Source organism: Hemiscyllium ocellatum, chromosome 13 (genome assembly GCF_020745735.1).
Source record: "Hemiscyllium ocellatum isolate sHemOce1 chromosome 13, sHemOce1.pat.X.cur, whole genome shotgun sequence".
In the NCBI taxonomy this organism is placed as follows: Eukaryota; Metazoa; Chordata; class Chondrichthyes; order Orectolobiformes; family Hemiscylliidae; genus Hemiscyllium; species Hemiscyllium ocellatum.
This window is the reverse complement of record NC_083413.1, coordinates 89,247,833-89,270,791: the sequence shown is the minus strand read 5'-3', so window position 1 is coordinate 89,270,791 and position 22,959 is coordinate 89,247,833. Positions and strand designations below refer to the sequence as shown.

The 22,959-nt window shown below is 44.0% G+C and overlaps 1 protein-coding gene across 1 annotated transcript; it reads left to right on the top strand.

Moving 5' to 3' along the window:
• Window positions 1-2,570: 2,570 nt before the first annotated feature.
• Window positions 2,571-21,574, top strand: LOC132821986 (lactosylceramide 4-alpha-galactosyltransferase-like). Its single transcript, XM_060835033.1, has 3 exons — window positions 2,571-2,583; window positions 8,635-9,143; window positions 15,109-21,574. The coding sequence occupies exons 2-3, from the start codon at window positions 8,661-8,663 to the stop codon at window positions 15,697-15,699; spliced, it is 1,074 nt and encodes a 357-aa protein (XP_060691016.1). The 5' UTR covers window positions 2,571-2,583; window positions 8,635-8,660; the 3' UTR covers window positions 15,700-21,574.
• The last annotated feature ends 1,385 nt before the right edge of the window (window positions 21,575-22,959 follow it).

Sequence of the window (22,959 nt, the reverse complement as noted above, 5' to 3'; positions counted from 1 at the left end):
GACCTCTGAAGGAATATCATGGATGCAGGAAGGTTAGCGGAGTCTGAAATGCTCATAAATTGTCCGTACAGTGGAGAGAGTTGAGCAGAGGAACATTGCCTCACAATATGAGTCCTTTAATGCTTCATTAAGGCAAACCCAATCTGGATTGTCAGAATGGTCGTTGTTATTAGACTCCTCAGAATAACAATCAGCATCATGGTCAAAAATCTTCAAACCTTCCACTTTCCAATCATTGATTTCAAAACAAACATTTTTTGAAAGTTGTCAAGCTGCCAGTTCAATTAAAAAGTGGAAGTTCGAGACTTGGCTGGGCAATTACTGGTAAATGTAATGTGGTTCTTTCTAGTGTTAAGCTGCCTTTATATTGCATCCTTTTAGAGGACTGCAGTTTGAAAGGATGAGGCTAATTGGAATTGAGTTTTTGTTCAATAAGGAATCTCTTGGAAATCACATGTCTTGTGATAATTGCTTGTTTACTGTGGATCCCCGCTGGAACTGATCACTGTCAGGTTGCAGCTTCTGCTTTGGAGACTGTTTTTATTTTTCTGTCAGTGACCAGCCTAGAAAACAGCTTCACAGTTCAGTTGTCCCTTTCCTGAAAGTCCACTTCTAGTGGGTTCAGTATGGTAGCGGGACACCAGTCCAGTCTAAGGCTTGATTGTGTTTTTGGAGAACATCCAGAAGAATCCTCAATACTGTGTTACTATGTTGTCCTGTTCCCCCACTCTCTGTTGAAACAAAATGTTCAGAGACACTGTATAATTTTACTTCCTTCATCTTTATTCTGGGCCCTGGCAGGGAGAGGGAATGATGGCCCATGTGCACAGAGACATGAATTCACGGTCTTCTCTGGAACAGCAGGTTCTCAATGAATTGGAAAGTCATTTTACAGGGAGGGCCATCCAGATAAGGCAACATACATATTGATTGGGTGGCCTTTACATTTAGTGAGTGTCAACAGAAAAGATTAAGCCATCTTCTGTTATACAATGAAAAACTGGCTTCACATAATGAATACTTTTCACCATGGTAAACTAATCTCATATACTGACTGCTTCCAATAGTATTAAATGGCTCTAGATAATGACTGCTTTTCACCTTGTTAACCCATTACCATTGCCTGCAGCACCCGTTGTTAAGTGTACATTCTGATCAGATCTGAGTCATGCTCAGCTAAACCACTTGTTTCACAAAACTCAGAACTTCTCACTTCCCCTGTCTTCACAAAACTCATTACTGAACACTTTTCCTGCCTGCTCATAGCCTATAAACATTATCATTCCCTCCTTTTTCATTTCATGATAAGCAACCAACCCAACCACCCCATGGCTCAACACTTCAACTCCCCCTCCCACTCCACCAAGGACATGCAGGTGCTTGGACTCCTCCATCGCCAGACCATAGCAACACGACGGCTGGAGGGAGAGCGCCTCATCTTCTGCCTACGAACCCTTCAACCACATTTCCCCTCCCTCCACCTTGTCTCAGTCAAATCCCTCAAACTCAGCATCGCCTTCTGAACCTGCAATCTTCTTCCTGACCTCTCCACCCCACTCCAGCCTTGACCTCCTTCCACCTATTGCATTTCCAACACCCCTCCCCTAAGTCCCTCCTCCCTACCTTTTATCTTAGCCTGCTGGACATACTTTCCTCATTCCTGAAGAAGGGCTCATGCCCGAAACGTCGACTCTCCTGCTCCTCGGATGCTGCCTGACCTGCTGCGCTTTTCCAGCAACACATTTTCAGCTCCTATATCCTTTGCCCTATATTCTTTGTCTTATATCCTATATCCTTAGCTGAATATTACAAAGAATTTTATGTCATGACCCAGCAGTAAAGGGAATTGAGAAAGACTGTGTACTGCTCCCATCATTGAAAGAGAAGAGGGATGTTGTGTTCTCATCTTTGGGATGATGTCTCTTTAAGACATCAATGCGCAAATATGAAATGTACCCAAGCCAAAGGTTTTCTGCATTGTACCACTCAAGGCATACTTTACCTGGAGATGACTTTATATTGTATATATTAGTCTCATGGTATATTGCATCAAGAAAAATTAATCCATATACGTAGTGGTGCTGTGTCTACATAACAGAAAAATACTAATAAAAATATATACACACACACACACACACACACACACACACACACACACACACACACACACACACACACACACACACACTCCTGTCCCTACACAAGCATTTCTAATTACAATGTTCCCTCAGGGTCTCTTCCAAAGTCACATTTTGGAATTTTAAGATAGGATATTATCCTGGAGGTTTGACCATAAAATATCTGATAATATAACACATGCCTACTGTTTTCAAATAGCATCACATTCTCCACATTTCATTGGGATTGCTCACATTATTCTGTCTGTCTGTTTGACCCTATTCATAATGTCGCTGGCCTCAATAAAACGTCCCACAAAGTTTTGTAAAGGGCAAATCAACAACAGGGAAAGTCACATGTAACATCAGCCTTTCTTTCAGTCCTGACACGCCCAGTGTATCCTGAATGCTGATACACCCGTACGCACAGCCTATGATTATTGGGGCACAGACACCTTTCAACACGGTAAGTGAAAACTATTTCTAACATCCTTCCTTTGGAAGATTGTTCGGAAACATTCATTCCTCTTCCAGCTTTTCCCACGACAGTTTGGATGATCATGTTGTGGGTTAATCCATTGCCAGCTTTGGGTTTTGTGAGTTGTTTACAGACACTTCTGACTGCAAGCCCTCTCAAATGATCCAGGCTGGGGATTGGAACATGCACACACTGGCCTGTCTGGGACTGGGATTCAGAACAGCATTAGGCATTCTCCTACTTCTTGGAAACAGTACTTGCACTATAGTCCTTTTCCACACCCATTCCCCACTCTCTCGATGACACCCTCCCCCTTTCCAACTCTCTCACTATACCTCTCCACCTTTTCCACTCCATCTCTCTCTCTCTCTCGTTCTCTCTGCCTTTACTCATTCTCTTTTTCTCCCTCTCCATCGCACTGTCTGTTATCCCCACTGTCTGTTTGTCTGACTCTCTTTCACTCTTCAAACCTTTAACTGCAGTTCATTTTCCCAGAACAAAACAAATATATGTGACTTTCTGCTACGATTTCTCCCGTTTATCAGCAGTGTCTCAATGATTTCACAAAGATTTTGTTTTGTCAAAGTTCACTTCTTTCCCACGGTTCAGCTTTCCTGGAGTTTGATTGAAGCAATTTGCCCAGGAGAGGACTAGATCACAAGGGGAACGGTGATGTGCTCCGTGCATATGGATGAGATGCTGGGCCAGGGGTCTATGGGCTGCAGACTCACAGGAACTGCTGAAGGGTGGGGAGGATCTGCTGTGGGGATGAGGGGGATTTGTCTGGGGGATGACAGAAACTCCTACATGAGGTTAGGGGAACTGATCCTGGGTTGGGGGAATCTGCTGTGAGGGGCAGGTGAGGGGAGAGGGCAGTGTGAGTGTGGGGAGTGGGAACTGAAAGAATTGGCAGAAAGTTACTGATGCACTCACGGCAACTGAGAATCCCACTGGATTGCTGACAATCCCAGCAGACAGCACCTGCAATGGAGATGAACAGAGAGCAGTCTATCTTTCACAGTTCAATCTCTAGCTATTCTGAGTTTCACTCTGAATGAAGAGCAGTATTTGAAATGTGAAAAGGTCAACATGTTCAGGCAGGTGTAACGTGTTTGACGGTGTTAGTCCTGTTTGCCAAATATACTCTTTCAGTTCAACAAAATATAATTTCTGAGGCTGGTGAACAGGTCATAACAAATCGTAAAGAAGTAGAATAATGATGGCTGAAATAATGTGCTAGCTATGTGTGATTCGACAAAGAATGACATTTGTGAGGTTATTCAGTTTAAAATGAAACAGTAAGTTTATCACTGTGTTGAAGGTTCAGTGGGCAGCTGAGTCACTGAGTCAGACAGATCTGGAAGTGGCACTGACTGAGAAACTGCAGGGGCTGGTCAAACTGAGAGGTCTGTTCCAGGCTTTTTCCACCCTCACAACTGAACCCACAAAGGTGAAGAGAGAGTCAGTAAGGCTTCTCTTTAACCTGGAATGTGGGTGTTTTCATGGTGTTAATAATCGCCTGACAGTCAATGATGTGGTTCTGAATCTTTCAATTTAATTGTGGAACGTGGGTGTTTGGTGGAATGCTTGGTGGCTAATGTTTTCTGTATGGATTGTGGGCATCATTGTCAAGGTCAACGTCTGATGCTCATATCTCATTATCCTTGAATTGATTGGCTCTCCTGGTTGTTTTAGAGAAAAGTTAAGATTCAACCACACTGCCATGGGTCTGTATTAAATGAATTCACATGTTGAGGGTGTCACTGTCTAGGCTGGCATGTATTCCCCATCTCTAATTGCCCAGAGAACAGTTAAGAGTCAACCACATTGATGTGAGTCTGGAGTCACATATAGCCCAGACCAGGGGAGGATAGCAGATACCTTCCCTAAAGGATTCTGGTGATGGATGTGGATATAGGTTTGGTCGCTGAGCTGCAAGGTTCATTTTCAGACGTTTCATCACCATGCTAGGTATCATCTTCACTGAGCCATGGATGAAACAATGCTGATGATTCCTGCTTTCTATTTATATATTTGGGTTTCTTTGGGTTGATGTCATTTCCTATGATGATGTCATTTCCTATGGAGATGTCATTTTCTATGGAGTGTCATGTCAGAAGCTGGGCTCTGCTGTACAATGGGTTTCAAGATGCCCTAGATCCAGCCTGAGAGGTTCTTACACAAGGTTCCATTACCTGACACGATGGGGATGTCCTGGTGTGTTGGATTTGTGTATTTTCGGCAAGGCAGTAGAAGTCCTGTACGTGAGAAGAATGTGGGATGAGAGTGCAAAGGGAAAAGTGAAGAATTGGATCAAAAGTCTTGATCAATCTGTTTAGTTCGTGGGTGTATCCTTCAGTCGGATCAGCCAGTAGTTGCCTGTAGTGTTCCTGGTTGTTCAGTTGTTGGTACACTTCCTTGCAGTAGTCCGTTCTATTGTGTATGGTCATGGCTCCTCCTTTATCTGCAGGTGTGATGACAATATTACGATTGGTTTTGAGAGCATGGACAGCATTGCGTTGTGATCAGGTGATGTTTTGCTCTACCTTGTGAGTGTGGCTGATGAATCTGGCCTTGACACATTTCCTGACGGTTTGAGCATTCACGTCAAGCCCAGGGCAGCGGCCCTCCAGAGGGCTCCAAATCGACTCCTTCTTTGGTCACTCCACTACGGATCTCTCTGATATCGGTTCTGGTTTATCGATTGTCTCATTAGGATCACTGCTGACATCTTGGAAGAATGCCTGGAGTCTCATTTGTTTGATAAACTCCTCCATGCCTGCCACAAGACCAACGGGATCCATTTGGGTGGGAGGGCAGAAATTGAGCCCATGGCTGAGAGCTTCAATCTCTTCCAGTTGAAGTGTGTGATCTGATAAATTGATGATCAATTTCCCCGTGTGATAACATTTTCAATTGTGGTGCTGGGGAGGTTTGGCTCCTGTGAGTGGTGATGCCAAGTTTCTCCAGTTTCTTATTCTTGGAGTGCATGTACATGGTGTAGTTCTGTCACCTTGTCTGCTTGGCAGTGTCTCATAACTGTAATACTGTGTCTTGAACGCAAGGTGAGAGTATGGACTCTACCTTGATTTCAAGATTATGGTGCCTGCTGTAGAGTTGGTGCACAAGATGATTGAGGAGTTTGCGAGAGGTGTAACGGCAAAGTCTCTCAGCATAGTCTGAACTTCTCAATTATCACTCACAGCACACAATAGGTTTGGAGCAGGACCGATCAAAGCAATGTCATTAATGAATGTGACCCAACTTGAATCCCCTGTCATGGGACTGAAACTGCTGGTTTGTCTGAATTGCCTTTAAATATATAGTTTTTGACTTATTATTCATGATTCTATTCTCTTAACTAACCACTGACCTCCAGGTCAGCTATATCTAACACTCAATTTAGAGAAATTTTGAATCATTAAAGGAACATTGTCATTTTTACCAGCTACAGACTGAGTTAAAATGAAATATTCTGCCTCCTGAGAGTTTTCAAACCAGCTAAATTATCTCAGGGTAGAATATATTTACAGAATACAATTATATACTTTAATAGAAAAAACATTTTTTTTAAGTTGATCAATTTTTAAGAAGTTGCAAGTTAGGAATCATAGGATATTATAGGATCTAATTCTGTATTGCAGACAGTAACATGCTCAAAGAAATAAAGATATTTATCAAAAAGGCAAGTATTCTGGGAAAAGCATTCAGTGATCACTGAAGGGGTCCCTGATGCTGTGAGGCAGCAGTGCTAACCACTGAGCTACCGTGCCGTTAAGTCCAAGTCTCCCACCAACCTACCCTCCACACCCGGCATCTTCCCTCACTTCTGCAAGAGATGCAAAACATGCACCCACACTCCCCCCTTACCTTCATCCAAGGCCCCAAAGTATCCTTCCATATCCAGCAGAGATTTTCCTGCACATCCAAACTACTCATCGACTGTGTCTATTGCTCTCAATGTGGTCTCCTCTACAATGGGGAGACAGGACGCCAACTCACAGAACATTTCAGAGAACATCTCTGGGACATATGCACCCAACAAGCCTACCGAACCTCAACTCCCCTCCCACTCTGCTAAGGACATGTAAGTCCTGGGCCACCGCCAGCGCCAATTCCAAACCACCCCACAACTGAAGGAAGATCACCTCGTCTCCTGCCTTTGGACCCTCCAATAACACGGCATCAATGTCAACTTCACAATTTTCATTATTTCCCCTCCCTACACCTCATCCCAGATCCAACCCCCCAACTCGGCACTGCCATCTTCAACTGTCCTACCTATCCATCTTCCTCCCCACCTATCAGGTCCATCCACCACTCTGACCTATCAACATGACACCCCACCTGCATCTACTTATTGCCTTCCCACCCTCCCATTCTTCTCAGGAGACTACATGCCAGTTACTAGAACATATTATAGTGAAAATGGATTCCACAATTAGCAAGGTTATAACAGGAAACTTAGTCAACATGATTTTGTGAAAGGGAAATTATGTCCACAGAGTTCTTAAAGGAATTAACAAACAGCATGTAAAAAAGATGAATGAGATGTATCTAGATTTCCAGGAAGGCATTTTTCTCAATGATTTTAGTACATAAGAAGAGCGCACGCTGCATCATAATGGCATGGATAGAAGATCAGTTAGTTCACAGTGGATGGGACAAGTGGAACATAATCCCTCTCACAAGAAATGCAAAAACAGTATGCTATTTTGATGGACTGAGTTTGCCAAAGCTCTGAAGTGCAGAAGGATCTAACTGTCTTGGTAGATGAATCACATAAAGATGGCATGCTAGTACAGTCATTGAAGGTAAATGAAATTGTGCCATTTATTGCAAGCTGAAAGGAATATAAAAGTAAGGAAGTTTTCCCACAGTTGTGTCGGACATTTATGAGACTACATCAGGGATACTTTGTACATCTTTGGTCTCCTCCATTAAAGAAGGACATAACTGCATTGTTGTTGGTATAGCAAAGATTTACTTGGCTGTCTGAGTAAAGACAAAGTACTGTGGATGTTGGACATCTGGAATGTACACAGAGAGAGTACTGGAAAAACTCAGCAGGTCTGGCAACATCTGTGGAGAGAAAAACAGTTAATGTTTTGAGTCCAGTATGAGTCTTCTTCAGAGTTTTCTTCTGAAGATTTAAAACACAAACTTCCATTTCTTTCTCCTTCAATTTTAGATTAGATTCCTTACGTATGGAATCAGGCCCTTTGGCCCAATCAGCCCACACCGACCCTCTGAAGACTAACCCACCCAGACTCATTCCCCTACTTTTACCTCTGACTAACACACCTATCACTATGGGCAATTTAGCATAGCGAATTCACCTAACCTGTACATCTTTGGGTTGTGGGAAGGAACCAGAACACCCGGAGGAAACCCACACAGACACCCGGAGAATATGCAAACTCCAAACAGACATCCGCCTGAGGTGGGACACGGACCCGGGTCCCTGGTGCCATGAGGCAGTAGTGCTAACCACTGAGCCAGCATGTCACCTCAATGGTGCCAGACCTGCTGAGTTTCTCCAGAGCTCTCTGTATCTGTGCTACATTACTGAGTTCAGAAGAATAAAAAGCAATTTCATTGAAACATAAGATTCTGCAGGATTCAAGGGGATGGACTCTGAGAAATCCTTTCCACTATTTGGGAAATCAAGGTCTTTGGTGAACAGCCTCAGGATAAGGTCTTCACCCAAAGGATTGTGAATGTTTGCAGTTTTATATCCAGAGGGTGCTCCATGACTGAAATTTCTAATGCTGAAATAGTCAGACTTATCATCTTTCAGGGAATTGGGGGGAATGTGGAGTGGGAAGGAAAGTGGAATTGAAACCCAAGATCAGGCATAATTGTATTACAAGGTGGAACAGGCTGGGTTGGTCAAATGTCTCCTTCTGGCTGTATTACCTGTGCTCTTATGTTCCATTTGCTACTTACTGAAATGCTTTGCTTTTGAGCTTGTAAGTGTTCCCAAGTATGACTGTATAAACTGAACTGTTTATAATTGACAATTCTTTCTTCTCACAGTGATCATTACAGAACCATCTTCAGTGATGAAGGGTATTGCAAAATTTGCAGTATTTTTCCTCATGCTGGTATTTGCCCTTGCTGCCTACTTGCTTTTAATTCCCTCTCTGAATGAGACGATTTTAAAATTAAGTGAGTTGCCAAATACACTGGCAAACTACATGGGCAATCCAGTTGGCACTGATCAAATTAAATTACCAACATCAAGCTACACAGTGTGTGTGAAATGCCCACACCCATCCACAGACCCGGGAATCATGTTTCTCCAGACGTCCAGTCAACTGAATCCTTCCTCACTGGCCATGTGTGGCATTGAATCAGCAGCAAGACTAAACCCAAACAAACCAGTTTATTACTTCATGAAAGCATTCAATGGGAATATATCTGCATATCGAGATCCTGAGTACAACGGCATCCGTCTGCTTTCTTCATTCAAGAACGTAATCATCTTGCCCTTGAATCCTAAAGAATTGTTCAACAACACGCCCTTGGCTGGATGGTATGAGAAGGTAAGGAGTTATATGGAACTGGCTGCTTGGTTTTGTGGATGGTAAAAGCTGCTAATGTCCATCAATCTGAAAAATGAATAGTAAACTTTACACTGACAAGCTAAGTCCCAGTATCTTTGTGTACAATGATGGATAATGCTGAATTGCACGTCCTGTGGGTTTTAAATTAAAATATAAACAGGAAGTAGCATTTGTGCAGAGAGAAAAATGGGGTTACTTTGAGTCCAATTTAACTTCTTCTGAAGAAAACCCAATTCCAGACTCAAAATATGAGCTCGGTTTCTTTCCCTACATTTGCTGCCAGACTTGCTGAGTTTTTCCATCAACTTCTATTTCACCTTTAAATCTCCAGCATCTGCACTATTTTGCTTTTTTTTATATATGTTTTGCAATCAAGTTCAGAACAGAATTGTTTTGGGTTTTGAATGATATGGGCAAAGGAAAGATTTCAGGCAATCGTGTGAGAAATCCAGTGAGGCCAAACTGAATGCTGGTGGCACCTCACTCCATGTTTTGTGCATCCATTGAGAGATAAGGTGAGCTTCTGACCTGCAGGTTGGAGCCTAGGTTCGAAAATCTCAGGGCACAATCCATGGGTATCGACTACACACACACACAGGCACACACACACACACTCTCACACACACACACACACACACACACACACACACACGCACACATACACACAAGCACACACACACTCACACACACACAGACACACGCACACACATACACATGTACACACACACACAGACACACGCACACAGACACACACACATACACACATACACACAGACACACGCACACATACACATGCACACACACACAGATACACACACACAGACACACACACACACATGCACACACACACACACATACACACGCACACCCATACACGTGCACACACACACACACAGACGCACGCACAGACGCACGCACACAGACACACAGATACACACACACACACACACAGACACATACTCACACAGACACACGCACACACATACTCATGCACACACACACAGATACACAACACACACACACAAACACACACATACACGTGCACACACACACACATACACACACACAGACGCACGCACACAGATACACACACACACACACAGACACATACTCACACAGACACACGCACACACACACACACACACACACACACACACACCCCATATCTATCGATATTGGCTTTCAAGAAGCTCCAGCCTTTATGACCCCTTGTGGTACTTTTCCAATCCCCTCACAGGATGTTTCTCGGGCAGCCTCACTAACTCTCATTGAAATGCTGCATCAAGGACACCGTGTGCTCAGGGACACACACTCAGCTCCCGAATACAGAAGATACTCAGCTGTATTTCTGGATTCCTCCCTCACGCTGAGCCAACCTGAATGCTCACAGTATCCCTGCCCTGCCTTTTTCATAGAATCATAGAATCCCTACCGTGTGGAAACAGGCCATTTGGCACAACAGGTCCACACTGACCCTCTGAAGAACATCCTACCGAGAACCATTCCCCTACCCTAATACTCGACATTTCCCCTGACTAATGCACCTCACCTACATATCCCTGAATATTATGGGCAATTTAGCGTAGCCAATTCACCTAACCTGTTCGTCTTTGGATTGTGGGAGGAAACCGGAGCACCTGGAGGAAACCCATGCAGACACAGGGAGAATGTGCAAACTCCACACAGACAGTTGCCTTGAGGCTGGAATCAAATCCCCGTCCCTGACGCTGTGAGGCAGCTGTGTTGACCACTGACCCACCATGTGCCCCCTCAGACAGAGATACCAGGCTCACATTACTTCTGTCTCGCCTTGCCATTCAGTGTAGGCACAGAGCTAGAAAGCTTGCCAGCAGACCTTCAGTAAAGGGGGAATGGCCTTTGCTAGGGGTCATCGCACATTAAGTCAGGGACAGCCTCCAACATCAGTCCAGGGTCTTGGATACAGTCAGTCAGTGCTCGGGGCAGTCAGAGACTGGGATCTATCCACATAGCGGACTGAGGAGCTAAATGTTGGACAACCCACAATCCAAATGGACCTTTTCTGCCCTACAGTGGACCGTTTTCCTTCTGGAATGAGACACAGGCAGATACCATGGAAGATGAAAGTGGGTGGCACAGCTATTATTGTTAGTTCAGGTGGGAGGTGCCCTGATTGAGTGAGTGAGTGGGTAGCAAAGAGCATATACAGGATTAGTGGTGGCAGGGGGTTAGGGTGGGTGAGAGTGAGTGGGTGCAGCCAATAGTGAGAATATATAAGTCCTGTTTGGAGGTGGTCACACGAGCAGAGAAAGTGTGAGTGCGAGGTATTGGAGAGTAGTTGCTAGCTCCTACCCTGAGTGAAGAGAGTTATTGCTTCCTCCATTGCTGGTGATTCTGGGGACACACCATTGATTCCAGATTCCCCCAGATTCTATAAATGTAGGACAACGCTGGCTTCCAATCTCCTGCCAGAAGAGATCAGAGGCTTGGAAATACAGCCAAGAGCAATTTTAAACCAACTATAGTTCATTGGTTCCCGGCCAACGTAATCAAGTTAAAATCACAGCAACCAGCACAGACACTGTCAACAGGTAGCTCTTCAAACTCAGGCAGCTTTTTCAAAGTGTGGAAGAAGAAATTACAGTCGGTCTCTGGTATTTCCTCAGCTGATTTCTCTGTTGTCACTTATCAATCAATCCAGATCAGTCATTTAGAATTTCACGTTTAGCACACATTTTAGTTCAAGCCATGATTTGGAGATGCTGGTGTTGGACTGGGGTGTACAAAGTTAAAAATCACACAACACCATGTTATAGTCTAACAGGTTTAATTGGAAGCACACTAGCTTTTGGAGTGACGCTCGATCGAGCCCTCCACAATCACCTGATGAAGGAGCGTCGCTCCGAAAGCTAGTGTGCTTCCAATTAAACCTGTTGGACTATAACCTGGTGTTGTGTGATTTTTAACTTACTTCAAGCCCATCTCACTTCATTCATTGGAATTAATACACTGCTGCACACATTCAAGTTAATGACAGCATGCCGATGTTAACAAGTTAACAACTGTTGCAGTTTGATTTTTATCATTTGAAAAGTAGCATTGGTTCCCAATAAACCCTGGAGAAGAATCATTGAGTTTTAGAGTTGTGCAGTTTTAATTATTCTATCGGCTGCAGGCCAGTGTTTCTCCAAAAATCCTCCACTGTCTTCTGTTATTTGTCCACCTTTTCCAATATTGGATCTTGATGAAGACATGGGACTTTCCTGGTGGCAGACCTGATACAAAGAGTTATCTTTTTGTGTCTGAAACGAGCAGTCACCCTGACATTCGAACGATACAAATCGGAAAATCCCAGCTACTTAAATACTTGAGTGTTGGGATGAAACCCACTGATTATTTATGATCCAGTCATAGTTTCTAGTCGATATTCTGACAATCTATCTAGTTTATAAAGTGGAGATCGACAGTTTTCTCTTCACTAGAACTGTATTTGTAGAGTGTTTCAGGGCTGAATTCAGAACCATGCTGTTCCCCTTCAAGTTCTCTGTCGGGGGTGAGGGTTGATGTAGGCATATGAGCCTTGTGTTCTGGCGCTGTGAATTTAAACCTTGGGCAACATGAACAGATTAATCTGAAGTCAGTCTGACAGTGAGCAGTGGGGAATTGTTTGTCAGAGATCAAAGGAACACTGGATGTTTTTCACTGGGAAGTAGGTACAAGATATTTACACTTAGAGAGACATGAGTATGAAGACCCAAATGTGAAGTCTGTTTTCTCAAGAAAGCTTGAAATGATGTAAGAAAATCAGAAATAGGAGAAGGAAAGGACATTCGCTCCCTGAAGCCATTCAACATCACCATGGGGTGATGTGATAGCACGGGATAGAGTGCAAAGGTGATTGACCAGGATGTTGTCTGGGCTGGAGAGTTTCAGTGATGAAGAGAGATTGGACAGACTGCTGTTGTTTTGCTGGAGCAAGGAGATTGAAGGGGGACACGATTGAGATGGAGGAGAAAGTGAGGACTGCAGATTAGAGTAGAGAATGTGGTGCTGGAAAAGCACAGCAGGTCAAGCAGCATCCGAGGAGCAGGAGAATTGACGTTTCAGGCATTAGCCCTTCATCAGGAATGAGGCTTGTGGGCCGGTGTGTTGGGGCTGAGAGATAAAATGGAGTGGGGTGATGCTGGGGGAAGTTAGCTGGGAACGCGATAGGTCAATGAATGTGGAGAAGAAGGTGATCGGTCAGAGAGGAGGGTGGAGCGGTTGGATGGGAAAGACAATGGACAGGTCAGGAAGGCGGTGCCAAGTTGGAGGCTTAGGAGAGGGATAAGGTGGGGGGAGGGAAATGAGGAAATTGGTGAAATCCACATCAGTCCCATGTGGTTTGCAGGGTCCCAAGGTGGAAGATGAGGATTTCTTCCTCCAGGCAGCAGGTGGTTTAGGGTTTGGCGACGGAGCAGACCCAGAACCTGCATGTCCTTGACTGAGTGGGAGGGGATTTGAAGTATTCAGCCATGAGATGGGGGGCTTGATCGGTGCTGGTGTCTCAGAGATGTTGGAGACCACATCAGGTGCAACGGAGAGAGTAAATGACGTTGGTGGAGGTACAGGTAAATGTCTGTTGGATGTGGAAGGACCCTTTGGGGTCTTTGACAGAGGTGAGGGGGAGGTGTGGACACAGGCTTTGCACTTCCTGTGGTGGCAAGGAAAGGTGCTGGGAGTGGGGTGAGTGCTGGTGGGGGGCGTGGATCTAACGAGGGAGTTATAAAGGGAATGGTCTCTCCGAAATGCTGATAGGGGCGGGGAGGGAAATATATCCCTGGTGGTGGGGTATGTTTGTAGGTGATGGAAGTGGTGGAGGATGATGCAATGATGTGACCATTCCCCACCTTTTCCTCTGCTGCATCGATGTCTGTGTCGGTGCTACCTCATACTCCCACAAGGAGGTTAAACAGTTCATCAACTTCATTAACACGTTTCACCCTGAACTCAAATTCACCTGGACTATCTCAGACACCTCCATCCCCTTCCTGGACCCTCCATCTCCATCTCAGGTGACTGACTAATCATAGACAACTACTACAAACAGCTCACTAGACTCTCACAGCTAACTGGACTACATCCTTCCACCCTGCCTCCTGTAAAAACACCATGTCTTATTCCCAATTCCTCTGCCTCAGCCACATCTGTTCCCAGGATGATGACAATTCCTTTATAGAAAATCCCAGATGGCCTCCTTCTTCAAAGACCACAATTTCCTCTCCCTCGTGGTCAACAATACCCTCCGGCGCATTTCCTCCATTTCCCGTACCTCCGTCATTGGACCCCACCCCTCCAATAGCAATAAGGACAGACCCCCCCCTCGGTCCTCACCTTCCACCCACCAACCTCCACACACATTATATCGTCCTCCTTCAGGTCCTGGGCCTCCTCCATTGCCAAACCCTAACCACCTGACGCCTGGATTAAGAATGCCTCATGTTCGGTCTTGGGACCTTGCAACCACATGAGATTAATATGGATTTCACTGGTTTCCTCATTTCCCTCCTCCCACCTTATCCCAGTCCCAAACCTCCAACTCGGCATCGCCCTCTTGACCTGTCCAATGTCTTCCCCATCTATCTGCCCCACCCTCCTCTTCGAAATATCACCTTCTCCCCCACCTTCATCTACCTATCGCATTCTCAGCTCCTATCTCCCCAGCTCCACCCCACTTCCATTTATCTATCAGCGACTTCGGCTCACAAGCCTCATTCCTGATGAAGGGCATATGCCCGAAGCCTTGATTCTCCTGTTCCCGTTCCCATCTCCTCAAGATCCACCTTGCCGCCTGTTACAAAGTGCTCTCAGGAATTGGTGCTCAACCAATGAGTATTGTGTGGAGGGAGAGGACAATATTTGGAGGGAGGGTTGATTTAAAACATCAAACCCATAATTGATTAACCTCTATTCTGTTATTTTACAGGTAGATCCCAGCAAGGAAAGATATTGGTTCCATGTCCTCGCTGATGGCTGCCGGCTGGCCTTGCTGTGGAAGTACGGAGGCATCTACCTGGACACGGATATCATTTCACTCAAACCCTTGGAATTCCAAAACTTTATCGGTGCAGAATCAGTACGTTTCGCAAATAATGCAGCTTTGGGATTTAACCGCTCGCATTCTTATGTCGAGAGTTGCTTGAGGGATTTTGTTGAGAAATTCAATGGAGCAGCTTGGGGCCATCAGGGTCCTAGACTGATGACCCGGATGGTGAAGAAATGGTGTGGGACTGACAATCTTCAAAGCCTCTTCAACAAAGGATGCAAAGGTATTATGTTCTTGTCTGACAACTGGTTTTACCCAATTCCATTCAGTGACTGGAAAAAGTACTTTGAAAAAAATCAATGGAACAACAACAGTGATGATATTGAAAAGAAATTCTCACAGACGAAGGGGGTACATGTTTGGAGTTATGCATCCTCTCGCCAAAAAATTCAAATCAGAGGAAGTCACTCTTTAGTAGAATACTTCTTCAGTACATACTGTCCAAGCACATATGAAACTCTCCCCAAATAGTGTGTGCTGTGAGTGTCAGTTTACATATTGCTTTGAATTTTCCCCACTAAATAACTACCTGTAACAAACCGATCATGATGGGTGGCTCTCGGCCTCATCTTACTCTATCTTCATCTGGATCTTCCTACTGTCTTTCAGGCATAGAATGGAAGGGGACAAGTGGGATCCTGCCTCGAGTTTTCCTCTCTAACTTTCTCCCATCTTACCCCATCACCTGCTCCCTCCTTCCCCCAAATAATCCTGGAAACCATCTCCCATTTTAATAAAAAGTAAAAGACTGCAGATGCAGGAAATGTGAAACAAACACCAAGAACACGGGAAAAACTGAGCAAAGGAGTTCTGGACCCAGCGCTGTATCTCTTCCTCCACAGATGCTGAGAGATTTGGTGAGCTCCTCCCACATTCTCTGTCTGATTTTATTTTTTGTAAAGCTAAGTGCAAAATCCTGGGAAAGTGTGCAGTAAAAATTACCAAGATACACTGGCCCTTAGGTATTATCACTGGGCTAATAATTTAAAGGTACAGGTGAATAGCATGTGGACACGGGGTCAACTCCCACCATGGAATTTAAATTCAGTTAATTAACTTGGATTGGATGATTGCTGTAAAAATCCATTTGGTCTTAGAATGTTTTCAGGGAGAGAAATCTGTCAACCTTACTTGGTCTGGCCTAGGTGTGACTCCATAGCCATTTCCCTGACATGGCTCAGTGAGCTACTTACTCCATCATATTAAACCACTACAAAGCCTAAAAAAAGGAATGAAACCAAATGGACCACTAGACATTGCCCCAACTGGTGTTAACATCCAGAACTATAGTGCTAGCTCTATCTAGCCTGTAACCTCCTTCTTACTAATATCTGTGGATTTGTGCAAAGTGGGAGACTGTCTCACTGACGTATAGAGCAATGCACTGACAGTTGTATGTCATAGATGACAGGTGAAATTGTGAGATCAGCTAGGAGGAAAAAGAAAGCATTCATAAAATCTAGGCGACTGAAGACAAATGAAGCTTTAGAAGAATAATGGGAATGTAGGACCAATCTTAAATTCGGAGTTAAGAGGGCTAAAAGGGGTCCATGAGATATCTTTAGCAATCAGGATTAAGGAAAATTCCAACGCCTTTTATTCATATATAAGGAACAAGAGGGTGGCTAGTGAAAGGGGTGGCCCACTCAAGGACAAAGGAGGAAAGTTATGTGTGGAGTCAGAGAAAATGGGTGAGGTTCTTAACGAGTACTTTGCATCGGTATTCACCAAGGAGAGGGACATGACTGATGTTGAGATTAGTGATAGATGTTTGATTACTCTAGGTCAAAAGTCAGCATAAAGAGGGAGGAGGTGTTGAGTATTCTAAAAGGCATTCAGGTGGATAAGTCCCCAGATCTAGATGGCATCTACCTGAGTTTACTGAGGGAAGCAAGAGAGGAAATAGCTGATATTTAACAAATATATTTGAACACATGTGATGTCCCAGAGATTGGAGAATTGCTCATAGAACATTACAGTGCAGTACAGGCCCTTCGGCCCTCGGTGTTTCGCTGACCTGTCATACCAATCTGAAGCCCATCTAACCTACACTATTCCATGTACGTCCATATGCTTGTCCAATGACGACTTAAATGTACTTAAAGTTGGCGAATCTACTACCGTTGCAGGCAAATCATTCCATACCCTTACTACTCTCTGCGTAAAGAAACATCTGTCCTATATCTATCATCCCTCAATTTAAAGCTATGCCCCCTCGTGCTCGCCGTCACCATTCTTAGAAAAAGGCTTTCCCTGTCCACCCTATCTAACCCTCTGATTATCTTACATGCCTCTATTAAGTCACCTCTCAAACTTCTTCTCTCTAATGGAAACAGCCTCAGGTCACTCAGCCTTTCCTCGTAAGATCTTCCCTCTATACCAGGCAACATCCTAGTAAATCTCCTCTGCGCCCTTTCCAAAGCTTCCACATCCTTCTTATAATGCAGTGACTAGAACTGTACACAATACTCCAAGTGCGGCCGCACTAGAGTTTTGTACAGCTGTAGCATAATCTCATGGTTCCGGAACTCGATCCCTACATTAATAAAAGCTAAAACACTGTATGCCTTCTTAACAACCCTGTGAACCTGGGCGGCAACTTTCAAGGATCTGTGTACCTGGACACCAAGATCACTCTGCTCATCTACACTACCAAGAGTCTTACCATTAGCCCAGTACTTTGCATTCCAGTTACTCCTACCAAAGTGAATCACCTCACACTTGTCCGCATTAAACTCCATTTGCCACCTCTCAGCCCAGCTCTGCAGCTTATCTATGTCTCTTTGTAACCTACAACATCCTCCGTCACTATCCACAACTCCACCGACCTAAGTGTCATCTGCAAATTTACTAACCCACCCTTCTACGCCCTCATCCAGGTCATTTATAAAAATGACGAACAGCAGTGGACCCAACACTGACCCTTGTGGTACACCACTGGTAACTGGACTCCAGGATGAACATTTCCCATCAACCACCACCCTCTGTCTTCTTTCAGCAAGCCAATTACTGATCCAAACTGCTATATCTCCTACAATCCCATTCCTCCATATTTTGTACAATAGCCTACTGTGGGGAACCTTATCGAACGTCGTGCTGAAATCCATATACACCACATCAACTGGTTTACTCTCATCTACCTGTTTGGTCACCTTCTCAAAGAACTCAATAAGGTTTGTGAGGCACAACCTACTCTTCACAAAACCGTGCTGACTAGCCCTAATCAAATTATTCTTTTCTGGATGATTATAAATCCTATCTCTTATAACCCTTCCAAATACTTTACCAACAACTGAAGTAAGGCTCACTGGTCTATAATTACCAGGATTGTCTCTACTCCCTTTCTTGAACAGGGGAACTACATTTGCTATCCTCCAGTCTTCTGGCACTATTCCTGTAGACAATGACGATTTGAAGATCAATACCAAAGTCTCAGTAATCTCCTCCCTGGTTTCCCAGAGCATCCTAGGATAAATCCCATCCGGCCCAGTGGACTTATCTATTTTCACACTCTGCAGGATTTGTAATACCTCTTCCTTGTGAACCTCAATCACACCTCATCTAGTATCCTGTATCTCAGTAATCTCCTCGACAACATTGTCATTTTCTAGAGTTGAAAAATATTCATTGAGAGCTTCCCCTATCTCCTTTGACACCACACACAACTTCCCACTACTATCCTTGATTGGCCCTAATCTTACTCTCATCATTCTTTTATTCCTTAAATACCTATAGAAAGCCTTAGGGTTTACCCTGATCCTATCCGCCAACAACTTCTCATGTCTCCTCCTGGCTCTTCTGAGTTCTCTCTTTTGGTCTTTCCTGGCTACCTTGTAACCCTCAAAAACTCTAACTGAGCCTTCACATCTCATCCTAATACAGCCTTCTTGTTCCTCTTGACCAGAGATTTCACTTCCTTTGTAAACCACGGCTCCTGCGCTCTACAGCTTCCTACCTTCCTAACAGGTACATACTTATAGAGGACACACAGTAGCTTTTCCTTGAATAAGCTCCACATTTCTAATGTGCCTATCCTCTGCAGTTTCCTTCCCATCTTGCCCAATCGCATTGTAATTGCCTTTCCCCCAGCTGTAACTCTTGCCCAGTGGTATACACCTATCCCTTTCTATCACTAAAGTAAACATAACAGAATTGTGATCACTCTTACCAAAGTGCTCACCTACTTCCAATCTAACACCTGGCTGGGCTCGTTACCCAGTACCAAATCTAATGTGGCTTTGCCCCTTGTTGGTCTGTCTACATACTGTGTCAGGAAGCTCTCCACACACTGGACAAAACTGACCCATCTATAGTACTCGTACTATAATGTTCCCAGTCAATATTTGGAAAGTTGAAGTCCCCCATGACAACTATCCTGTCTCTTTCACTCCTATCGAGAATCACCTTTGCTATCCTTTCCTGTACATCTCTGGAACTATTCAGAGGCCTATAGAAAACTCCCAAGAGGGTGACCTCTCCTGTCCTGTTTCTCACTTCAGCCCATACTACCTCAGTCAATGAGTCCCCAAACATCCTTTCCGCAACTGTAATACTAATCTTGACTAACAATGCCACACCTCCCCCTCTTTTACCATCTTCTCTGTTCTTACTGAAACATCTAAATCCTGGAACCTGCAACAACCATTCCTGTCCCATGTCTTTGAAATGGCCACAACATCGAAGTCCCAGGTACCAACCCATGCTGCAAGTTCACCCACCTTATTCCTGATGCTCCTGGTGTTGAAGTAGACACACTTCAAACCAATTTCTTGCTTGCTGGTGGCATCTTGCATCCTTGAAATTTGATTTTGGACCTCCCTACTCCTTTTTCTATACTTGAACTACAATTTTGGTTCCCATCCCCCTGCTGGATTAGTTTTCTCCTTGTTTAGAAGGGTAACTGGAATAAACCAGTTAATTATAGACCAGTGACCCTGGCATCATAGCTAGTGCCCTCCATACTAGGTAATATCCTGGTTAACCTCCTCTGCACCCTCTCCAAAACATCCACATCCTTTTGGCAATGTGGTGACTAGAACTATGCGCAGTATTCCAAATGTGGCTAAACCAAAGTCTTATACATGACCTGACAACTTTTGTACTCAATACTCCGTCCAATGAATGAAAGCATGCCATATGCCTTCTTGACCACTCTATTGACCTGTGTCGCCTCCTTAAGTGTACAATGGACCTGAATACCCAGATCTCTCTGCATATTAATTTTCCCCACGGCTTTTCCATTTACTATATAATTCGCTTTTGAATTGGATCTTACATAATGCATCATTTCTCATTTGCCCAGATTGAACTCTATCTGCCATTTCTCTGCCCAACTCTCCAAACTATCTATATTCTGCTGTATTCTCTGACAGTCCCCTTCATTATCTGCTACTCCACCAATCTTAGTGTCATCTGCAAACTTGCTAATCAGATCTGCTATACCTTCCTCCAAATCATTTACATATATCACAAACAACAGTGGTCCTAGTATGGATCCCTGTGAAACACTACTGGTCACAGGTCTCCATTTTGAGAAACTTCCTTCCACTACTACTCTCTGTTTCCTGTTGCCCAGCCAGTTCTCTATCCATTTAGTTAGTACGCCCTGGACCCCATGAAACTTCTCCATCAACTTGGCCATGGGAAATCTTATTAAATGCCTTACTGAAGTCAATATATATGACATCTACAACCCTTCCCTCATCAATCAACTTTGTCACTTCGTCAAAGAATTCTGTTAAGTTGGCAAGACATGACCTTCCTTGCACAAAACCATGTTGCCTGTCACTGATAAGACCATTTTCTTCCAAATGGGAATAGATCCTATCCCTCAGTACCTTCTCAGTATCTGGAGCGGGTGCAGAGGAGGTTCACCAGGATGCCTGGTATGGAGGGCACTGGCTATGAAGAGAGTTTTAGTAGATTAGGATTATTTTCATTAGAAAGACAGAGTTTGAGGCGGGAACTGACTGAGGTCTACAAAATCATGAGAGTTATAAATAGGATGGATAGCAAGAGGCTTTTTCCCAGAGTAGGAGTCACAATTACTCGGGATCATGAGTTCAAAGTCAGAGTGGAAAGGTTTAGGGGAGATATATGTGAAACTTTCTTTACACAGAGGGTGGTGGGAGCTTGGAACATGTTGCCAGCAGTGGTGTTGAGGTTGGCACGATAGCATCATTTCAGATGTATCTCGACACTGTGGGACATCAGCATCAGGAAAATTACATTGAACAACAATCAGTATCATCATGGCCTGAATAATCCCCATCCTGCCATGAACACTAAGGATTCAAACTGATTCACCAAAAATTGCAGGAGGATAGAAGGTAATTTTCTGTATGGTTGGACATGGAGCACAGTGAGTGTGCAGTTTACAATGGTGGGGTGGGGGGAGGGGAGGGCGATGACTGACTTTGAGAGTGCCTGAGCTAAGACGATGGAATGTCAGGAGGTCATCCATTCTTGCTGTAGGAATGTTGTTCTGCAGCATTTGAATATTTTACAAGGACTCCTGAGCAATTTGATGAGTTTACAGCTCTACCTCAGTTTCTCTGTTAGAATTCCTGCCCACCGTTTTCCAGCAGGTGTCATGGGGGAAAGGAAATGGGAATCCAACCTTCTGTTTTTTTTCACCCAGGACTTAGTCTTCTCTTGAACAATACCTGGTGTTACTTTCTGCTCAGTAAATACTGAGATCTGATCAGGGACAATTAATGTTTGATTCTTTATCGTTCTGCTTTAACACCTCAGGGATTTTCATGGACCTATCTCTTGGTGGAATCCCACAAGCATCCTTGGTTAGTGACTGTGTCAGGGATTGATGGAATCAAGGGTTTAATGTTAGCAATGCTGCCTATATGGACAATAATGTTATACCTGACACTGAAAATGGGATCTGAATGTTACTTTGATCTGCAAGATTCTTTGTAAGACACATTTATGGAAGCACATTGAAGGACAAATATATTTCTATATGTTTATTTTTGTTTAAAACATTCTGAGCTTACATCTTATCCTGGTGAACAGTGAGATGCTACCTTTTCAACTGTTGTAAAAGTTTTAGATTCCTACGTTGTACATTTGGATTAATCTGTTCCCAGGTGATAAATCAATCTATTTTTTAAAATGGCTACAGGGTTTATGTGTGTGTATGTAAATGTCTGTTGATGATTTTGAGACAATAAATTGGATTATCAAGCATAGATTTAATTCGTCCCCATTTTTCTTATTTTGATTCACAATATCTGGGTGTAATGTGTTGGGTAATATTTATTGCACATCCCGAGTTGTCGTCTTGAACTCCTGCAGCCCATTTGTGTAGGGACTTCACGAATATTGAATTGAGTCAACAGTTTAAAAGGTGGTACTTAACATTCCCATCATGGCGTTTAAAGGGTTGTTCTTGTGAGCACAGAAATGAACACAAACAATGAGAGTAACCCGATCTGGATTCTACTCTGTCAGTGTTCTTCCACTGATGGGCTGGAAACAGTGGATATCTGTATACATTATCATTTCACTAGCTACAAAGGCATTGGGGCTGGGGGATGTTGGTGTTGACAGCTTCGGCTTTCGAAGGACAAAGTGATTTGTAGAGCCACTCTCATGGCAGAGGCGTGACCATGCCTGAACATAACGGTCTGTTAGAGTAAGGAAGCAACTTGGTGTCAATAGTGTCTCAGTAGGTAGCACTGTATACCTCTGGGTTTGACAAATATCCACCCCTTG

What these genes read in the sequence shown, in the direction of transcription:
- LOC132821986 (XM_060835033.1), top strand. Translation starts at nt 8,661, where the DNA reads ATGAAGGGTATTGCAAAATTTGCAGTATTTTTCCTCATGCTGGTATTT. An exon ending in TGGCTGGATGGTATGAGAAG is followed by an intron (nt 9,144 to 15,108) that starts GTAAGGAGTTAT and finishes GTTATTTTACAG; the next exon opens with GTAGATCCCAGCAAGGAAAG.